The 22,547-nt window shown below is 42.9% G+C and overlaps 1 protein-coding gene across 1 annotated transcript in view; it reads right to left on the bottom strand.

Annotated features, from left to right (window-relative positions):
- Positions 1–22,547, bottom strand: part of DTNB (dystrobrevin beta) — a 292,486-nt gene that overhangs the window by 150,498 nt on the left and 119,441 nt on the right. Inside the window, exon 8 of the mRNA XM_029913228.1 lies at positions 9,070–9,194. Coding sequence (XP_029769088.1) covers positions 9,070–9,194 — 125 coding nt within the window. The remainder of the gene's footprint in view (positions 1–9,069; positions 9,195–22,547) is intronic.

The following is a 22,547-nucleotide window of genomic DNA, read 5'->3' as shown; positions in this document are numbered from 1 at the left end:
AGATTTTATCATTTCTATTATACAAAACTTCCCAGCCACCTTCCTTCCAAAGCATTCGCAGCCCCACAGACTATAGCAAGTGTGGGTCTGAGTAATCAGTGGCTCAGTTCTCCATAAATGACTTTGTAAACTCCTGGAGTAGGCAAGAAGGCATACTTGAACAAATTCATTGTTAAAATATATTTGATAAAACTGAAAAGTCCTACTGCACATGCAATTGCTGAATTTAATTTTTCATATCATTAATAGCACTGAGCTTCTTTTCTTTAAATCTGCTCTTTAAGTCTCAGTGAAACATACACAAATATCCAAGTTTCCAGATTCAACTGTTTTCAGTTAGAGTGCAGAATTTCTGATCCAAACAAAAAATGGATTCACTCATTTTGCCTACTAGTCCTAAAAACTTCATCTCTGAGATGTGAACAAATATGAGAAATGTAGACTAAAGTTATGAGCGACTGTAAAAGAAGGGTTGGATGAATGGTGCAGAAGATAAAGGAGGTTATTCCAGACAGCATGGCAGATGGTGTGAAGTCAAGAGTAGAAGAAAGAAATGAAGGGAGCAGTTAGACCAGAGGCTTGAGCAAAGTGAAGTGCACAGGGAGAATGGAGGAGAGGAGTACCCTAGGAAGATATGTGGGCTGAGATGTAGGCAAGAGTGTAGCTGTATCTCTTCAAGAGAAAGACAAGGAGTTTAAATTTGATTCAGAGTCATAGGTCAAGGGATCTGAAAGAGGAAGAATGCAAAAGAAGAAAGGGATTTTAACAGTTGACAATGATGGCAAGGATTGCAAGGGAGTAAGGTGAGAACCAGTCTGCTCAGAGAAAAGAGTTGGTTACTGTAAAAACAAGAAGAGTTGACCAAGAACTGGACAAATGTTTTTAGCAGAAGGGAGTGAAAGAACAGGCCAACAACCAAAATCTATTCAAAATGTATAGTCCTCTTCACCTTTGACTTGTTTCCCTCAGTTCAGACCCATAGGTTAAGTCCCACAGTCTAACTACTGTTAATACAATGATGGCCTGCCACTCGCTTAAGCTAGATATGGTCCAAGCAAAGATTACTTTTTCCCTAAACCTTTTCCATTTCCATTCTCCACTGTTGAAAACACCATTCCACCCTATCAATCACGTTCACAAACCGGGCATAATTTGTCTCCTCCCTCTCCTTCCCCTCATACCAATGCTGTCATCAAATGTTGCTCCTGCTTCCTTCATAACATACAAAAAATCTGGTCCTTCTTCTCCTGCCCTCTCTTGAAATAAGATGCATTTTTATCCCCCTGGTTGGTTTAGCCCTGAGTTTCTTTTGGATGCTGTGAATGTATTCTGAATGACAAGGAAGCATTCCTGTGATGTATGCTATTGTTTACTGAGCATTTACCTGAAACCATCAATCTCATGTCACATTGGCATACAATTATTTGTTTATTGTGGTTATTAATTACTTTTTAAATTTCCACTACAAAATGATCCATATAAACTTAAATTCCATCACATCACCAGATGAGAGTTCAACATTTCTGCAGATTTTAAATAGCGCCTATTTACCTTTTAACCTGTAAGACAGTCAATACCATTATTTTACTCAGATTTAAACATGTTGAAGGTTTCCAGTTAAGGAGCACTCATAAAAAAAGATTACCCATTTTTTAATAAATGACATTGGCAAGGGACTATGACTTAATATTTAATGTTTCAAGTAATATTTCGTTCCAAAGTTGGTAGGTAGTAATGAACATTGTAAAGGCTGCAGACTAGTTCACAATTGGCCAAAGATGGCTGGGAAATGAGCACTGATGGACTAAGTCTTTAAAACTAGATTCAGCCAAACAAGGAGGAAATACCTGGTCTTCAATACATATCATTAGCAGAACACTATGCTAGAAAGGGATTCCTCCATCCACTGATGAGTAGAACGCCTATATGCTAATCCACCAGTATCTCTGGTAGCAAAGATCATGACCAAGCTCAGAAAAAAAGGTTTCCGTGGTCTTGACAACCCCATAGTGACCAGGATAGCTGCATTTCTCAACCCTGCTGCAGATGGAGTGGGGTGACCCTTTCTCTGTAACCTTGTAAGTGGCCATCAGGACTATTTTGTGAAACTGAACGAATTCCTACATCTGCAGAGCTTCCTGATCTTACACCATCCACTACATGGTGTTATCCTGTTCACTGACCCAGATCAGGGTGGCCTAATTGTAAAGGTTGGTCTGGTACTTTAGCTGCTATCCATGATCCAAAGAAGTATTTTACTTTCTTGCTTTTATGATGGAACTGTAAAAGTCTGAGGACTGCTTTGTCTTTGCAGAATGAAGATGAGATAATTTTCAATAGCTAGGATTCTCTGCTAATGGTATGAAGAGTTTTGATGGTCAGTACATTCCCCCCCTCCAAAAACCATTAATCATGAACCAGATTGTGCCTGATCCTGTTCAGTTCTGCATGGTGGGTGTGGCAGAATGGACTAGAAGGAGAGTCAAAGGGAAAAGACAGGGCTGTACATGGTCATCCTCCCCTTGCATCCACCACTTGAGCCAGCATAACACCAGGGGTAGGGTGCACAGTGCACACTTTCAAAAGGTGAAGAACCTGCTATTCCAGAGGTTCTAAAACTTTTGTACTGGTGACCCCTTTCACATAGCAAGCCTCTGAGTGCGACCCCCCCCTTATAAAGTAAAAACACATTTTTATATAGTTAACACCATTATAAATGCTGGAGGCAAAGCAGGGTTTGGGGTGGAGGCTGACAGCTCGCGACCCCCCCATGTAGTAACCTTGTGACCCCCCTGAGGGGTCCTGACGCCCAGTTTGAGAACCCCTGTGCTATTCCAGCAGAGCCCCGGAAAGAATTCTCACTGAGTAAGGGAATTTCACTAGCAGCTATTGTTGCAGCACAACTCCTTCACACCTTCTCTACATTGTGAGCTGTGACTACAGCTCTAGTCTGGACCTAAATGCCAAGGGATTATATATCTTTAAAAAAATAATACTGTTTCATCATAGTGTATATTCTCATCTATGTGGACTGGGAGTAGTCAATGTCTTTATAGAGTGACATGAAACTATAGTCCCTGAAGAAAATGTGGGAGGTAAATACTTTTAAGCTATTTTCCTTGAATATAGTATTTTTATTTGTATTACAGTAGCAACTCAAGGCCTGAACCAAGATCGGGGACCCATTGTACTAGGAATTGTAAGAGTAAGAGACAGTCACTGTTCTGAAGACCTAGCTGGCAAGGGTGAAAACAGAAATAGAGGCACAGAAAGGCAAAGTGACTTGTCCAAGGTCACACAGCAGGACTGTGGCAGAACTCGGAATAAAATGAAACGGTTACTCACCTTGCAACTGTTGTTCTTTGGAAGGGACAAAGTATTTGTGTTCCACAATCCTGGCGGTCGGTGGAATTGAGGCCGGGGTCTGCCACAGAGTCGTGATGTTACTCTGAATTGTCTTGATTAATGGCAGAGCTACCCACGATGGACCTTCAGGAGTAAGAATGTCCACCATGGGGTCCTCGGCCTCGACCACTTCCTGCGCTTGCAACCCCATTTTACGGGCAATCCATCTCAGAAGGTCCTCATGTGCCCTGTGGTCAATCGAAGGAGGGCCCGAAGCTGAAGCCCCTGCCACAGCCTCGTCAGGGGACGAAGACGAGGTGGCCAGAGGAAGTATCGGATCCTCCTGTTCCTTCGGCTCCCTGACCTCCTCTTGGTCAGTGCCTGCCCCTGTGGCGGCTATAGCCGAAGTGGCCATAGCCTGACCCTGCAGCTGATCCTGTGCTGGAGTCGCAATGGCAGCGACCTGAGCCTGAGGGAGCGGCTGGGTGAGGGTGGCTTCGGATCCCTGAGGTGTAGGCCTGTCCCTGGCAGAGTGAGATTGTCGGTGTTCCAAGGTAACTGACCGTGAACCCCGTGAAAGGGAGGCCTGGGCCTGATGGTAAGCCCGGTGAGTCGATAAGGACCATTGTGCTGCGGGCTGCCACTGCCTTCGCCGCCTCTCAGACCTATACCAACTACGCTGGGAATAATATGAGTCACCGTCGGAGTCCAAGGAAGTGGATCCAGATCCTGATCGCAATGACCAAGGCAGTGCCAAAGGGCCATGCACAGGAGACCGGTGTCAAGCCAATGAGACGGGGGACCGGTGCCGGGTCGACCTCTCCGGAGACTGGTGCCAAGTATCCGATGTCGGTGATCGAGGACGAGGGCCCAGTGCCGTGGGTGAGTGGCTCTCACCGTGGGTAGCTCTCACCGATGGCAGACCGGTGCTGGAGAGGGGGAGCGTCGCACTGGTGTTGGAGATGCTCTTACAATGTTTGATGCTGGGGTGCGGTGCCGTGGCGATAGCGACTGGGAGCGGTGCTGTGGATGGTGCTGAGCCGGGGACTGTGAGCGTCGCATCATAGCCGGCTTACCTCTAGATGGTACCGGATGTATCAGTACCGGAGGCTTGTCCCTCAGAACTGGGGCCTGTGAAGTGTCTGGGGTGGAGGGTGGCTCTAACTCCTCCACCTGGCATTGCCCTTGCGGAGAGTTGCTGAGTGCCGGACTCAATGGTCCCCTCTGGGGCACCGAAGTCAACGGCACCAACTCATGCTGTTTTGATGCCAAGTCCATTCTGGGGTGCGCCTGTGCATCCCCGATGGTCCCATGGCTTTTGGAGCCGGTGAGCACCCCCTTTCAGTCTTCCTATGCCGCTTGTGCAGCACCGACGAAGTCAAACTGTGCCGGGTCGCTGCCCCTGGCTGTGGTGCTGGGGAGCGCTGGTGCTGAGGGTCTCTTGTACTCGAGTCCTTCCTTGGCACCCTATCAAGTACCGATGCCGGAGCCCTCCATACAGACGCGCTCAGTGCCGGGTCCAGGTGGTCTGCAGCAGGCTGGGGACGCAGAGCAGATTCCATGAGAAGTTACTAGAGGCGGAAATCTCGCTCCTTTTTGGTTCTCGGCCGAAAAGTCCTACACATTTTGTACTTCTCAGTCTGGTGCGCCTTCCCCAGACACTTTAAGCAAGAGTCGTGGGGGTCACTAATGGGCATAGGCTTGTTGCGAGCAATACAGGGCTTAAAGCCCTGGGGTCGCGGCATGCCCCAGAGCCCGAGGAGGGGTTAGGGACTGGGGAGACATCCCGCTCCCAAACCTTACTATCTAAACTATTCAACTATCTACTATGTAAACTAAAACAAGTAACTAGAACAACTAACGAGGGAGAAACGCTAAGGAAAGCCCTTGCTGAGCAAGCGAATGCTGTTCCAACGGCTGTCATGTATGGTAAGAAGGAACTGAAGGGGGCTCGGGTCGGCAGGGTCATATATTGAGTGCCATGAAGGTGCCACTCCAGGGGGCTCCACAGCCGATCCGACGGGAGCTGCTAAGGGAAAACTTTCCGATGACCACGCGTGCAGCGCGCACACACCTGATTGGAATCGATGTGAACAAGCACTTGAAGAAGAACCAGATTTTTATGATACCCAATCCAGTGTCCTCACCATTGGACTACATTATCCCTTGTCTAAAACTTTTGGAGTTTCCCATATCTCAAACTATACAGAAGAGTGAAGTGTATGAAGATAAGCAGTTTTGTAGGTTTCACAAAGGTTCAATACGTGACTCTGAAGATTAGGTTGTTATTTAAATGGGAATGTACTCATGTTTCAATTCACATGATATTGCATGTTTGGGCAAAAGCAAGAACAGATCAAATGAAATCATCTTTAAAGAGGATGATAATTAGTTGAAAAACGTGTTAACAGGTATATTGGCAGTAATTTGGACATCCACTTGAAAGGAAACTGAAATGGTTAAGTATCCTTGAAATATTTAGTTGGATTTCAATTAATAAATTAAAGATCCTGGTCTTGGTTGTGAGGGTTTCCATCTGTGCTGTTCTACAGCATAATATGTCATCTGAGTGGCTGAGTAGTATTAGGCCAGGTTTTGAAGGAAATGGACTGCAGGGCCTGGCTGGAGTTAATGTGCTGCACTAAGTGAAGCTATCCAATGGCGAATGTGTTTTATATAAAGAAAGATGGGGAAAATTCAACCACTAAGTTCTTGGCACAGATTCATTTGATCCATTAATCAATTAATGTCTCCCAGCAGAGGACAGAAATAATTCAATGTACTTGTTAATCTGTGCCATAGGTAAAACTTCCACTGGTAGTTTTGGAATTAGATCCTGAAACCTTTATTTACACAGTCATATTAACTTGAAACTACTTGCATATATTCTTTTCATGTAGAGTCACAGAATAAGGTCCTTCTTTCTGAAGAAGTTATACATGTTATAATACTGTTTTTTCCTTGTAAAAGTTAGCTGGTATCAAAATGGAGGAACTCGGTGAGAAAATCCAAAGAGGAAAACATGAACTGACATTGATCCACGATGATCTTGGAATTATGTGAAAATCTAAACAATGCAGATAGTAAGTATCACTTGCCACCAGACCTCGCCTAAGAGCTTAACAGCTCAAGCTGGTTTTCCACAACATGTCTCAGCCAGTCCACGTGGTTAACTATTGTTTCTAATATTATGGACAATTTTCTTCCTGCTTGTTTTGTTAACATGGGGAGTCATTAATTTATGATAACATACCACTTCTGACTCTAAAATGAAGAGCAGCACTAATAGAAATGTTCTTTTTCTGAACCCAATTTAACAGAGAAAAGTAGAACAATTACATCCCATTAAAGCAGATCCAACAACTGCTGCATAGGATTAAAACCACTGTAAGCATGTGACACAAAAAGTTGATACAAAAGCTGGAAAAGAATCATGTGGCCAAGAATGAATTAGTATAGCTTAAAAATATAGCTTTCAAAAAGTTCAAGAATGGACTACAGTAGGTACCATTTCCTATTCCTACTTACATTCATGTCAAGCTACAGTATCTTCTGTGTTCTTTATAAAGGGGAAGACAGATCAGCATTCCACTATATTATAATCATCATCACTACTGTACTACTCTCACCTTTCCAATAGTCCGTATTTTGACAGACTAGCCTCCAGCTCTTCTTCAATGACTGTCAAAACAGTTAAAAGGGGATGATAAAAGGGCCTGTCAATCAAAATCACAAGGCATTAGTAAAGGTCAAAGTGGAACTGTTTAATATTAAACTTTCAAAGACCGAGACACTAAAATTCAGATATCCTGGTTTTCAATTCAGAGACTGTAAAAAGAAGAGAAAACCTCTTAAGATGAATCTCTCTCTCTGACAAGGACAAATGAAAACAGCAATGGTACCAACTTAATTCAGTCTTAAAGCTGCAGTGTTGGTGTCCTTACTGAATATTGTATGAAACTAGAGTCCTCAGTTTTATTTAAATGATGTCCCCATAGCTTTGCTTCTCTTCCCTTGTTTTTCTCTTTTTTGCCGACATGAAAAACCTGTGACTTTTGCAAAACTTAGTGTGGTATTAACCATTGTCTCTTTACCGGTCAAGCTTATTACATGTATATGCTGACACAATTTCAATTATCTCATGAATTCTGATTTTGATGTCCAGAACTGATAAGACCAAGAAGCGAAAATACCAGATTGATCACAGATCTGCCAAATTGTAACAATATGACAATGTCTCTTTGGTAAAACCATTCTGCCAGCTTCACAATAAAGCCACATTGAAACCATAGAGATAACACCACTGAACGGAAAAGCATAGGAGACCAATCAGTGAGACAAAAATAAATAACTTGTGAAGCCAAGGTCCACAGCAAGCCACAATTTTACACCAGGCTCAGGGTCAACCACCAGATACTTTAAGAGTGTTCTATAAAATATGAACTCAGAAGTAGTTACAGCCTTTAAATGACAGTTTTGTTTATGCAGTTTAATGACAAGCAAAATAAATAAGACGGGACCTGATCTGACATGGCTTTGAGTAGCTCAACTCCCATTCACGCGTGTGAGTGCTGAGGATAATCAGTACTTTGCAAAACTGAATTCTTAATAAATAAGCACAGATAGAATATAATAAAATATATGGATAAAATCCAGAAAATACATTACCTATAAATAAACCTACTCATACTGAAAATCAACGGCAATAAGACAGATATCATGACCTTTAATATTGCCTCACTATCACCAATACGGATAGAGGATTATTTTCTCACAAATGTAGAAACAGTCACATACTTGGGCAGCACCATCAGCCAGGATGGTGGAACAAGCCAGGACATCCGTAACAAAATCAATAAAGCCAGAAACACCTTCAGGAGCTTAAATACAGTCTGGAAATCATCAAAATACAACACCAAAACCAAACTCAAGTTTTATCAGAGCTGCGTACTTTCAACATTACTTTATAGTGCAGAAAGCTGGGGGATGAGAAAGTATGACATATCCAAAGTGTCTTCATTCCATACAACCTGCCTCGGAAAAAAACTCCGTATCTTTTGGCCCAGAACAATCTCAAACCAAGATCTATTGACACAGGGCAGCCAAGAGGGTATGAGCACCATCATTGCCAGGAGGTGTTAGAGATGGATTGGCCATGTGCTTTGGATGGAAAGTAATTCCATCACCATAGTAGCAATAAGATGGACACCTGAAGGCAAGCGAAAACGAGGCTGCCTGAAAACAACATGGCGAAGAGCTGTGGAAGCTGAGCTGAAAATCCTGGGGCACAGCTGGGGAACCATTGAAAGACTTGCCAGAAACAGACAGGAGTGGAGGAGCTTCGTCGCTGCCCTAAACGCCAGAGGCATAATGGGAACATGATGATGATGATGATGACCTATACATTATGTATCAGTCATTCTTCTGCTAACAGAATATTTATTTAAGAACATAAGAACGGCCATAATGGGTCAGACCAAAGGTCCATCTAGCCCATTTACTTATTTAACATTTTTCCAGAGAACAAACTCACGTACAATGATAAATCTGTTTAAGGGATCCTTTCTGACTTACAAAACTACATCTCTTAAAAACTCCATGGTGAATCCAAATGGAACTAAAAAACCAAATTCTGCAGTCAAATACATCCGCAAACAGCTACTTTGGTATCAATTTAGTTTTAAGTTTTGATTAAATGAAAGATACATACAAATGGATACTCACACGATATGAGCAAGATCAAGTGGCTTCTCTGGCTGTTCAGGAAATACAGGATGAGGTGGTTCTCTAGTGGGCACACAACCAAGAGATTTACTAATTGCATGGCTCAGCTTCTTGGCAGGCGATTTCTGTTTTTCAAAGAAAGTCAAACAATGAGTAGATCAATCTGTGCAAGGAAAGAGCACAGATGTTTAAAAATATCCCACATTAGAAAATCTTTGTGTAAATACCATATCTAGCTGATTAGTACGAAGTCATGCATCCAGTACAATTCAGACCCTGTAAACAGGGTGAGTGGCTGAATTAATCTCTACATTCCTATTGAGCTGGAATTCTGAAAGATGGTAGACTCATTTATTAGACTGCTAAATAAAGAAATATCCCAAATGTGAACTCTGACCTTTCTATCAGGGTCACACCAAAAGGTCATTAGTCTGTGTCATGGTATTTCAGCTATTAAGTGGCCTTTTGAGATATAATTTTGAAATATGATACATCTGTGACGTTGTGCAGTCTATATGGTTTTATAAAAACTTGATAATAAGTCAATATAATGTAACTGGGATAGTTTGAGAAAATACGGTAATAAGTGAATGTAACGTAACTGGGATATGCTTCATGCAAAAGGTCTCTTGTAAGGTATCATTACAAAGCTTATAATCTACTGAGTATGATCATCTGATTTGTATAAATGTACCACTCTTGTATCTAAAACTAGAAATATAAAATGTAACTCTGAGGGCCTATTGTAATTATGTAAAGTGTGGGCCATTAATGATGGTTTGGAATCTTGATGACTCCCATTGTCTGCAGATGGCTGTTTACCTGTGAGTCTCCCTGTATATGTGTGTGCTGGCAAGTGAGTAATGAAGTCTTGCAGTGACATGTGATCATGTCACCTGAACTGGAATCCATCTTTAACCTGGTGCTTTTCCAGTGAGGAGGGGTGGAAACCCAGAGGGACAAAGGGTTCCCGCCTTATGCAAAAGATATATAAAGGGGTGGAACAGAAGAGAGAGGGAGAGGAGCCATCATGGAGAATCCCCTAGCTAACACCTAAGCTGGAACAAGAGCTGTACCAGGGGAAAGAATTGTGCCCAGGCCTGGAAGGTGTCCAGTCTGAGAAAAACTTACTGAAGCATCTCTGAGGGTGAGATTATCTGTATTCAGTTTGATTAGATATAGATTTGCGCATTTTATTTTATTTTGCTTGTGACTTACTTTGTTCTGTCTGTTACTACTTGGAACCACTTAAATCCTACTGTCTGTATTAAATAAAATCACTTTTTATTTAATAATTTACTCAGAGTATGTATTAATACCTGGGGGAGCAAACAACTGTGCATATCTCTCTATCAGTGTTATAGAGGGCGAACAATTTATGAGTTTGCCCTGCATAAGCTTTATGCAGGGTAAAACGGATTTATCTGGGTTTAGACCCCATTGGGAGTTGGGCATCTGAGTGCTAGAGATAAGCACATTTCTGGGAGCTGTTTTCAGATAAACTTGCAGCTTTGGGACAAGTGATTCAGACCCTGGATCTGTGTCTGGAGCCAGACTGGAGTGTCTCGCTCAGCAAGACAGGGTGCTGGAGTCCTGAGCTGGCAGGGAAAACAGAAGCAGGGGTAGTCTTTGCACATCAGGTGGCAGCTCCCAAGGGGGTTTCTGTGATCCAACCCGTCACAACACCCATCAGAACCTGCCACCACCTCTCCCTTTAGAACAAAGGAGGTGCTGCTTAAAGAGAAGAAGGAAAGAAACACTTAAGGATACTTAGTCAAGATCACCACAAGGGTGGACTATTCTTAACTATCAACAACTACTCTGTTTTTTGTCTTTTAAGGATTTACATCACATTCATATATGGTAGCAAACCTGAGAGGAGTACTGTCAGGGATAGAAGCAAGCCACGTGGGCTTCACCCCAGAAAGACTGAAATGAAGACGATAACTATTTGTGACGCGCTGTGCCTTGGGGAACGCCCTGCACTCCCATGTTCATCCTTATAATATGATTGTGGTATCCAATGCAAAGTTTGTCATGTCGGGTGTCTTTGTAAGGCTCATGATGCACTGAGCATTATTGTTATAGTAATGTTATAGGTTGTAATTTCATGTATATAGTTATGAGGCTGAAAATGTGTCCTCATGGGTTAAACCTCATCTTGTCTACCATAAAGAATTAGTTAAATAAACCCAGTGACAGTGAGACTAATTACTTTTTCTAACTTATTAACATATTATTGAGTTTAAAGTAATGTTTTTGTGTACCAAATATGTTATCCTGTAAAAAAATGGGAGAACAGAATTCCTATTTGTTTAATGGAATAAGGGGACCATCTTTTTGACCAATATATTTCTTATAATATTGCCCACCGTCCCCCAGCCCTTCCATGATCCCAAATTCATAAACATCCCTGAATTCTCAGCAGTTGTGAGTCCCCTCCATTTCTTACTCACCTCCACTGACTTTATAGTTGACTCCTCAAAAAACACCCTCTTCGCCCTTAATATTTTTGTCCCTCTCCTATTGCACCATCCACTTAAATAACCATCAACCACTTCCTCCATCCAAGTCCTGTGCTACTGAAAATCTGTGGAGAAAATCCAGGGATCACACAGACTTCCTCCACTAAAAATTCACCCTTTCCTCCTTCAGGGTTATCTTCCACTAACAGCTGTTCTCTTTCCCTCCCCCATTACGATTCACCCTATAGCTCCCATCATTTGTCGCCCTCCGCTCTATCCTCAATCCTTTTCCCCAGGATTCTTCTCAGGATTGCACTGACTTGAAGATCAAACAGTTCAGATTTGATCACTTTCCCTCTACCCTTATGTCTATCACTCATGTATCACTTTTGTGTCCAAGTGCTACCATCTCATCACTGTTTCTTTCCCTCCTGTCACTGACTGATGGTCATTCACTTAATTCTCTATTCCTTTACCACAAGCTGTCCCCTCAATTTTCTCTGCTTCACCCTCAACCTCTCCTTATAATCTGACTCTTTCCACTCAAACTACAACCCAGGCTCCAGTATTCTTCCACTGTAAAAATAAATAAATAAAAAACCCAAACAGCTTTTCAACCCAATTGCCCCTCCAACTACTGTTCTACTTCTCTTTATGTCCTGAATGTGCTATTTACATCCCTTGTTTTTACTTCCTTCTTATCTCACTGAATCCTCTCTCCTCTCCAATCCTGCTTCCTCCCTCTGCACTCTACCGAACTTGCTCTTCCATGATCACTAACCATCTTTTTCTTTCCCAAATCTAGTGATTTCTATCCCATCCTTTTCCTTTGTACTTTTCAAAACTAATGATTACTCTCACGTTGAATCCTGTCCCCCTGTCACCTTTGTTTCTATAGCACTGTCTTCTCTTGGTTCTCCTCCTACTTCTTATCAGTCCTTCAGTGTCATTTGTAGAGCCCTGCATGGATACAAAATTTGTATCCGCATCCGATCTGCAAACATTGTCTGTAGATATCCGCAACTGTGTAGTAATTTTGTGATGCCAAAGAAGTCCATTATGAATTAATTTAAAGCCACTGAACGCAAACGGTATCCCACTTGGATGTGAGTCTCTGGAACTGACAGCGTAACAAATTAAAGTAGTAACAAACCTTGCTTCTCATCCCATATTAATCAGTGGAGAAAAAAACGTATTCTCTGTGCTTTCAAATTTAAGGCATTAAGAAAAGAAGAGTACTTTGTATCAAATTTATACCTTGTGATAAAGTTGGGACTGATTTTACATCCCAGTTGTCATTTGTATTTTGATAATTAATAGATAAGTATTAGTAGTTAAGAACTGCAGTCTCACCTTTTCTAAAATAATGAATTGGTTAAATAAACACAGTGACTGAGACTAACACTCAAAGGCCCCAGTCAGGATCAGGGACCCATTGTGCAAGGCACAGTACACATCCAGAGGTAGACATTGTTCCAGCTTCAAAGAGTTAAAGATCTAACTAGTAAAGTGAATCAGATAAAAAGAATGAGCTAATCCTACAGAGAGGTTACATTTCCTCACAGCGTCTAATAGCTTTAACATTAGAAAAATGTGCAAATGCACACTTGGCGATTCTAAAAAAGACACCTCACAGACAAGCTTGTTTCCACCCTTGTGCTTACACGTGCAGTTATTAGCAAGATTCTAAACATTTTCTAAGTCTTCACCAATATCATTCTCACGTTAACCTTAAAAGCTATACATGGCTCGTGACTGTAAGCTGCATAGGAGTGGTCACTGAGAAGCAAGACACAAGAGTCTCTCCCAAAACTGTACTGGGTGACAACAGGTTAGTATCTCTCAGTCATACAAGAAATTGTATTTAAGGCCTGGTCTATACTACAAAGTTTTGCATACACAGCTGTGTGGTCTAAGAGTGTGAAAAAAATCACATACACCCAGCCAACACAGCTATGCCAGCAAAACTCCCAGTGTAAATGCAACTATGCGTACAGAAGAGTGCTTCAGCTGGCATAGCTAATGTTGTTTGGGGAGATGATATAGCTATGCCAGCATATGCCTTCTGACGACTTATGCTGCATCTACACTACAGGACTCAGCCAGCATAGCTAACCAGCCAAGGGAGAAATTGGTTGTGAATCTGAAGATTGAAGGTAGTTTGGGTGAAAGTTATCATGAAATGATAGATTTCAGTATTCTAAGGAAGGAAAGGAGTGAGAGCAGCAGAATAAGGACAATAGACTTCAAAAAGGCAGACTTTAACAACCCCAGAAAACTCGTAGGTAGGTTTCCATGAGAAAAAAATCTAAGGGAAAAGTAAGTTAAGGAGAGCTGGTAGTTTCTCAGAGACAATATTAAAGGTAGACCAGCAAACTATCCCAACGTGAAGGAAAGACAGGAACAATAGTACGAGACGACTATGTCTCCATCAGGAACTCTTTAATGACCTAAAAAAAAAAAAGAGGAATCCCACAAAAACTAGAAACATGGACAAATTACTAAGAATACAAAAAAATAGCACAAGGATGTAGGGACAAAATCAGAAAGGCTAAGTCACAAAATGAGTTACACCTAACAAGGGACATAAAAGGCAATAACAAGAGGGTCTTTAAATACATTAGGAACAAGAGCAAGACAAACGAAAGTGTGAGAACTATTAATGGATCACATCAAAAAGGTTGAGGGATTTAAAGCCTATTTTACTTCAGTCTTTATTAAAAAGGTTCATTGTGACCAGATGCTCAACACACTTAATATTAACTACAAGGTGGAAGGAACAAAAGCCAGAATAAGGAAAGAACAGGTTACAGAATATTTAGACAAATCAGATGTATTCAAGTCAGCATGGCCTGATGAAATTCATCCAGGTACTTATGGAAATAGTTGGAGGAATCCCAGAAGTATTAGTGGTTATCTTTGGGAACTCATACAGGACAGGTGAGGTCCAAGAGGACTGGAAAAGGGTAAACATAGTACCTATCTTTAAAAAGGGGAACAAAGAGGACCCGAGGAACTATACAGCAATCAGCCTAACTTTGAGATCTGGACTGATACTGGAACAAATAATTCAACAATCAATTGGTAAGCACTTAAGAGGATAATAGGGTAATAAATAATAGACAACATGGATTTGTCAAGAACAAATCATGCCAAATCAACCTAAAGGACCTGGGGATTACAATGGATGAGAAGCTGGAAATGAGTCAGCAGTGTGGCCTCGTTGCCAAGAAGGCCAACAGCATATTGGGCTGTATTAATAGGAGCATTGCCAGCAGATCGAGGGAAGTGATTATTCCCCTCTATTCGACACTGGTGAGGCCACACCTGGAATACAGCGTCCAGTTTTGGTCCCCCCATGACAGAAGGGATGTGGACAAATTAGAGAGAGTCCAGCGGAGGGCAACGAAAATGATTAGGGGTCTGGAGTGCATGACTTACGAGGAGAGGCTAAGGAAACTGGGGTTATTTAGTCTGCAGAAGAGAAGAGTGAGGGGGGATTTGATAGCAGCCTTCAACTACCTGAAGGGGGATTCCAAAGAGGATGGAGCTCGGCTGTTCTCAGTGGTGGCAGATGACAGAACAAGAAGCAATGGTCTCAAGTTGCAGGGAACCCCCACCCCCTATCCCCACCTCACCTCAGTCGTAGGCTACTGCCAGTCACCAACTCACCCCCGCGCCCTGGGGCAGACTGCAGTGTCAGCCACTCATCACCGGCAAGGTTGGGTCTGGGCCTGCTGCCTCTCTCTGCAACCCAGTGCCTCTATGGGGCCTTGGACAAGGCCTTGCAGCCTGGGGAGTTGCCAGCCTGGAGCTCCCCAGTCCCTCTGGCCTTTCCCCAGCCCTGCCTCACTCTAGGCACCCTGCGCTTCCCAGCAGCCAGGCCCCTCTCTCTGAAGGCAGAGAGAGTCTGCTGAGCTCCTGGCTCCCAGTCTCTTATATAGGGCCAGCTGAGGCCTGATTGGGGCATGGCCCAGCTGCGGCTGCTTCTCCAATCAGCCCCGCTTTTCCTGCCTGAGCTCTCTCCCAGGGCTGATTTCAAGCCCTTCCAGGCAGGGGCAGGGTGACCACCCCGCTACAATCCCCTATTAGCCATCTCTTTTCCAAGCTGAAAAGTCCCAGTCTTATTAATTTCTCCTCATACGGAAGCTGTTCTACACCACATCTGCACACAGTATTCAAGAGGTGGGCGTACCATGGATTTATATAGCGGCAATATGATATTTTCTGTCTTATTATTCATCCCTTTCCTAATGATTCCCAACATTCTGTTTGTTTTTTTGACTGCTGCTGCACATTGAGTGGATGATTTCAGAGAACTCTCCACAATGACTCCAAGATCTTTCTTGAGTGGTAACAGCTAATTTAGGCCTCATCATTTTATATGTCTAGCTGGGATTCTGTTTTCCAATATGCATTACTTTGCATTTATCAACATTGAATTTCAACTGCCATTTTGTTGCACAGTCACCCTGTTTTGTGAGATCCTTTTGTAGCTCTTTGCAGTCTGCCTGGGACTTAACTATCTTGAGTAGTTTTGTATCTTCTGCAAATTTTGCCACCTCACTGTTTACCCCTTCTTCCAGATCATTTATGAATATATGTTGAATAGGACTGGCCACTGGGGGACACCACTATTTACTTCTCTCCATTCTGAAAACTGACCATTTATTCCTACCCTTTTTTTCCCCTGTTAACTAGTTGACCAATCCATGAGAGGACTTTCCCTCTTATCCCATGAAAGTTTACTTTGTTTAAGGGCCTTTGGTGAGAGACCTTGTCAAAGGCTTCCTGAAAATCTAAGTACACTATATCCACTGGATCCCCCTTGTCCACATGCTTGTTGACCCCCCTCAAAGAATTCTAGTAGATTGATGAGGCATGATTTCCCTTTACAAAAACCATGTTGATTCTTCCCCAACAAATGATGTTCATCTATGTGTCTGACAATTTTGTTTTTTACTATAGTTTCAACCCATTTGTCCAGTACTGAAGTCAGGCTTACCGGCCTATAATTGCCAGGATCACCTCTGGAGCCCTTTTTAAAAATTGGCACCACATTAACTATCCTCTAGTCATTTGGTACAGAAGCTAATTTAAATGAGAGGTTACAACCACAGATCTGCAATTTCACATTTGAGTTCCTTCAGAACTCTTGGGTGAATACCCTCTGGTCCCGGTGACTTATTACTGTTTAGTTTATCAATTTGTTCCAAAACCTCCTCTAATGGCACCTCAATTTGGGACAGTTCCTCAGATTTGTTACCTAAAAAGAATGGCACAGGTTTGGGAATCTCCCTCACATCCTCAGTCGTTAAGACCGATGCAAAGAATTCATTTAGTTTCTCCACAATGGCCTTATCGTCCTTGAGTGTTCCTTTAGCATCTCGATTGTCCAGTGGCCCTACTGGTTGTTTAGCAGGCTTTCTGCTTCCGCTTCTTGGGGAACCTGGATTGTGACACAGCAGGACGGCTGTGCCACGAAGCAGAGGCAGTGAGACTGGAACTGCAGTGGGTCTGCAGGTGGAGACGAGGATGGAAGAGCCAACACCACTGGAGGGCACACCCGCTGACCAGTGCTAATTCCCGAAACAGCCAGCAGGAGGTGCCTGTGTGGTAAGAGAACCTGTGACAGGTATACATTTAAATTAAGCCTCTATTATGGTGTCTTTAAAATTTCCATGCAGCTTGGAGGGATTTCACTTTTGGCACTGTACCTTTTAATTTCTGTTTAACTAACTTCCTCGTTTTTGTATAGCCCCCTTTCTGAAATTAAATGCTACAGTGTTGGGCTGCCACAGGGATGTTAAATTTAATTATATTATGGTTACTATTACCAAGCGGTCCAGCTATATTCACCTCTTGGATTAGATCCTCTGCTCCACTTAGGACTAAATCAAGAATTGCCTCTCCTCTTGTGGGTTCCAAGACTAAATACTCCAAGAAGCAGTCATTTAAGGTGTCAATAAACTTTATCTCTGCATCCCATGCTGAGGTGACATGAACCCAGTCAATATAGGGATTGTTGAAATCCCCCATTATCATAGAGAGGCTATAAACATAAAAAACTCAAATCTCCCTGAGCATTTCACAGTCACTATCATCATCCTGGGCAGGTGGTTGGTAATATATCCCCAGTGCTATATTCTTATTATTAGAGCCTGGAATTACTATCCGTAGAGATTCTATGGTACAGTTTGGTTCACAAGATTTTTACTTCATTTGATTCTATGTACCTAGACCTACACGTACCTACTAGACAAACAGAACCAGACTAACAGTCAGGGTACGTAGGACAAACACGTCATGGGACAACTTGTTTTCTGGAGAAAAGTGGCAATTTAGGTACAGGGGACACTGAAGAAATTTTTTAAATTTAAAAATTAATTTGAAAGAAATTAGCCAAGCTTCTGTGAGAAAGTTATCGGTAACATCTAACTCCTATGTAATGAATGTGCACCTGGAGCCCCCTCCCATCTACCAGTTTGATGCATCTCCAAACCCCGTTCACTTTTTGGTGGTCTATAAACCTGTCCACTTCCCTTAATTCACCAAAAGCCATGTGGACATAAAAAAACTAAAATTGTGGAATTAACAAGATGTGTGCTTATTTTTACCATTCAACCACATTGTTTTTCGTTGTTCCTCTGACTCCCTCCTCTTGTCTATACGTTGCCTATGTAAGACTGAAAGTTCTTTGAAGCACGGACATTGTAGTAATCACTCTTTAAAATGCCTAGCAGACACTAATGATGCTAAACAAATATTATTTTTAGGATCTGATAATATGTAAGTAGTAAACGTTGAACATTAAAAACTACACTCAGAAAACCATCTTTGCGACCATGGACGTCACCTCCCTAAACAACATTCCTCACAATGATTGCATCGTGTCTGTCTCAAACATTTACAAGACAATGGACAACAATCAGATATCCACCCCAAATACATCGCCAAACTCATTCATTTCATCCTCACCCATAACAATTTTACATTTAATAACAAATACTTTGAGAAAACCATGGGAACAAGCAGGAGTACTAGAATGGCTCCCCAATATGCCAACTTCTTCATGGGCCACATTAGGGAAGAATTTCTGGACAAATGCACTACAAACCCCAATGATATACCTGAGATACATTGATAGTATTTTCATCCTCTGGACACACGTCCTAAACTCCCTCACAGATTTCCACCAAAATTTCAACAACCACCACACATCCATCAAACTCTCTCTAGAACAGTCCCGCACCAGCATCAACTTCCTGGAGACTACAGTCAGCTTCAACAGTGGGATGCTACAGACAACTATATACAAGAAAATCTATGGATCACCATACTTACATTCACAGATTCAGTGACCAACCCAAACACACCAAGGAATCTGTTAGCAGCAGCAAGGCACACAGATGCCATGTAATATGCTCTGAAGAGAAAATCTAGGATACACACCTTAACACACTAACAAACACTTTCACTAAACAAGGACACTTCATTAGAGAAGTAGAATGGGCTACCCAAATATCTCAAGATAATCTCCTTCAATACCCTCCAACTGCACATCCCTAGTTGTCACCTACCACCCCCACTGGAACCCGTACTTGATGGGGAGTGCGATCGGGGATCGATTTTATCACGTCTACACTAGATGCGATAAATCGACCCCCGATAGATCAATCGCTACCCGCAGATCCAGCGGGTAGTGAAGACCTGCCCTTAGAATATGTGTTAACTACTTATGCCATACAATCTGTTCCACCTTGTATTTAGCTGTGACACTCTGAGGCCAGGTCTACACTGCCAGTGTCTCTGGACATCAAGGCACTTTGCAGTCTGTTCCTTGTAGGTCCCAGGTCTCCTTCTCAGGCCACTGTAGCACTCTATGTCAGGGGTCCCCAACGCGGTGCCCGCGGGCACCATGGCACCCGCCGGGGCTTCTAAGTGCGCCCGCATACTGGCCGGCGGACGAGCATCCGCTGAAATGCCGCCAAGAAGCAGCGTTATACAGAGGCGTCGCCGCCGAAATGCCGCCAATTTTTGCCAGCATTTAGGCGGTGACACCTCTGGATGACGCTGCTTCTCGGCGGCATTTCGGCGTTGACGCCTATTGACGTTGCTGCTTGTTGGCGGCATTTTGGCAGATGCTCGTCCACCACCACGGTCCTCCGTGGTTCATCGTCTGGCGTGCCAGACGAAAAAGGTTGGGGACCACTGCTCTATGTGAAGACAAGCCCTGAGTATCTTTCCCAGACCGGAAGAAGAGCCCTGTCACTAGAAAACTTGTCTCTTTTACCAAAAAAAGTTGGTCCAATAAAAGATATTACCTCACTCACGTTGTCTCTCTAATATCCTGGGATCAACACAGCTACAACACTGCAAACATATTTCACATGAAGTCTAACACAGCTCTTGTATTTATTTGAGCATGGACACAGTTTGCCCTCTGCTGGGGAAAGAAACTATTTAAAATTGTACTGAATATGACCCTCTTCACTTGGTTTTCAGGGCATCTGGCCAATATCGTTACGGTTAAGAATTTTATAGAATGATTTGCAAGTCACCTTTAAAAGATTTTATAGGGGACAGTAAGTGAGTTAATAATATAAAAGAAGGGTTTCTAAGAGAGAAAAATGCTCATAGGACCCTATTGCAGCTATAAGTCCAGCACAGGCAAACTCTAAATTACTTAGGACAGTGAGCTTCTCAGGGCAGGGTTTCTTATGTGTTTGTACAGTGACTAATATAATGGGGCCCTCATCAGGGCCCAAGACACTACCACAGTACAAATAAACAACTAAATTTACTTTTAGTTGTATTATTAAGAGGTTCTCAGAGGCCGTTGGATTAGAATGCTCTATAAATAGTAAATATTCTATTCTTCTTCTGAAATAGGAAGTGTTTTAGAAAGAACAAGGCATTGCTGCACTGAAAAAGAGGCTTCCAAAAGCTACAGCTTTTTAGCTGGATTCAGCAATTTCAGAAATTGTTCTTCTGACACAGAATATACTCACCACAAAGGGGTAACACCTTGACTACCTTACTGCAGCAGGCCAAACAAAAGCTTTTTTTAATAACATCACCCATGTTTAAATAAATTTTCTAATGTCAATGGCCTGATTTTCAGACATGCTGAGCACTCACAATTAACAGGTCCCAACAACAACAAAAAGTCAAAATATTCCAGAAGTCTGTTCATAAGAAAAGATTTTGAAATTGTAACTAAGTAAAATACTATTCAGCTAAGCATAACCACCAGTTTATTTCTTCATCAATGGGACTTTTCCTTATAAAAATACTCTAGACATTTCTACCTGAACTTGCATATTTGTAATATGCAGTTCACAATATCCTGTATAACCCAGTAACTCTCTGGGGTTGTGGCTTTGCCCTAGGTATCCTCCCTTTCCCTTCCTCCAGACAAAAAGGGTGGAGTGGGCCCAATCAGCCCTCAGTTCCTTCACCCCTATAAAATCCAGGTGTTACAGAACTCTGTAGTAGTAATGAGGAGGGTGGGTCAAGGAATCTGTGGACAATGCATCTCAAAGAACCACAGTTACCATTGTATATGTAACCATTCTTTCTTCAAGTGATTGTCCACATGGTTTCATTCTTGGTGGCTAAGAAGCAGTTATCTATTTACTTGGAGATGGATAAACGGAGTCCTACTTGACTGATGATTGACGGACAGCCCTACCAAAATTGTCATCTGATTTGGAAGCCTGCACTATGGAACAGTGAGTGGTAAATATGTGGATCACACTCCATGTAGCTATTCTATATACCTTAGGGATGAGAATGTTCCCCACACAGACAGCAGAGGCGGCTTGAGCTCTAGTGGAATTAACTTATGTGTCTAGGAGGATGTTTCTTGTCTAACTCATAACAAGTTCTTATGCAGTCAGAGACCCACTTGGATAAACTCAGAGTGGATACAGGATGCACCTGGACCCTGTCAGCAAGAGACAAACAGCTTAGATGTGTTCCTGAATATTTGTTTCTATCTGAATAAAATGACAATGCTCTCACTACATCCAGTGTGTGAAGCTTTGTTTCACTTCCAGTAATGTGAGGCTTAAAAAACTGGGAGGTGAATGGACCAATTTATATGGTTTTCTGATACCTCCTCAGGCAGGAACTTAGGCTATGGCTACACTTACGGCTGCGTGTAGAGTACAGGCACTCTACATGTAGCTACATGTCACAGTGAAAAGCAGGCTGTGTCCACACTTACTTTTCACTGCTGTGTGCAGCTACATACTGCAGTGAAAGGCCCGGCAATGGCTTTCCCTGCTGCCAGAGCCTCTCACTGCAATGGGGAAGAGCAGTGTCAACACAGAAGGCACTGCTTGGGCAGACAGAGAGCCCTTGTAGAATACATATCTTGGGGATTCGGGCATGTAGGGCACTCTTCTACTCACCTATGCCGTTCTCCCCAGCTGTTCTGCTATCTATATTCATGCTACCTGGGTGTGCAATGTCTGTATGCTACACACCACTGTAAGCGTAGACATACCTTTAGGGTGAGATATAACATTAACCCTGTCCTTGAGAAAAACAGTATAAAGATCTGAATCCTTCCTACCCTCTGGCTCATGTAACGACCCCCAGGAAAGCAGTTTTCAGGATGCTGACAGAGATGGACTAACTCACATTTTGAGACACCGCTGAACATAGGCGCCAACTCCTTGGGTGCTCCGGGCTGGAGCACCCACAGGGAAAAATTAGTGGGTGCTCTGCACCCACTGGCAGCCAAGCTCCCTCCCCCACCTCACCTCCTCCTCCGCCTCCTCCCCGCTCCTCTGCCTACCTCCCAGCGCTTGCCGCTGCCAAACAGCTGTAGCAAGGTCTGGGAGGGAGGGGGGAGGAGCGGGAACGTGGCGTGCTCAGGGGAGGAGGCGGGGCCAGGGGCAGAGGGGGGTCAAGCACCCACCGGCGCCTGTAGAAGTCTGCGCCTATGCCGCTGAAGATCTCCCCGAGTCTGCATCGATTTCTCCAGCAGGAAAATTTCAACTT

Source organism: Terrapene carolina, unplaced genomic scaffold (genome assembly GCF_002925995.2).
Source record: "Terrapene carolina triunguis isolate 2854851 unplaced genomic scaffold, T_m_triunguis-2.0 Scaffold523, whole genome shotgun sequence".
Lineage (NCBI taxonomy): Eukaryota > Metazoa > Chordata > Testudines > Emydidae > Terrapene > Terrapene triunguis.
This window is presented reverse-complemented; position numbering and strand designations above follow the sequence as displayed.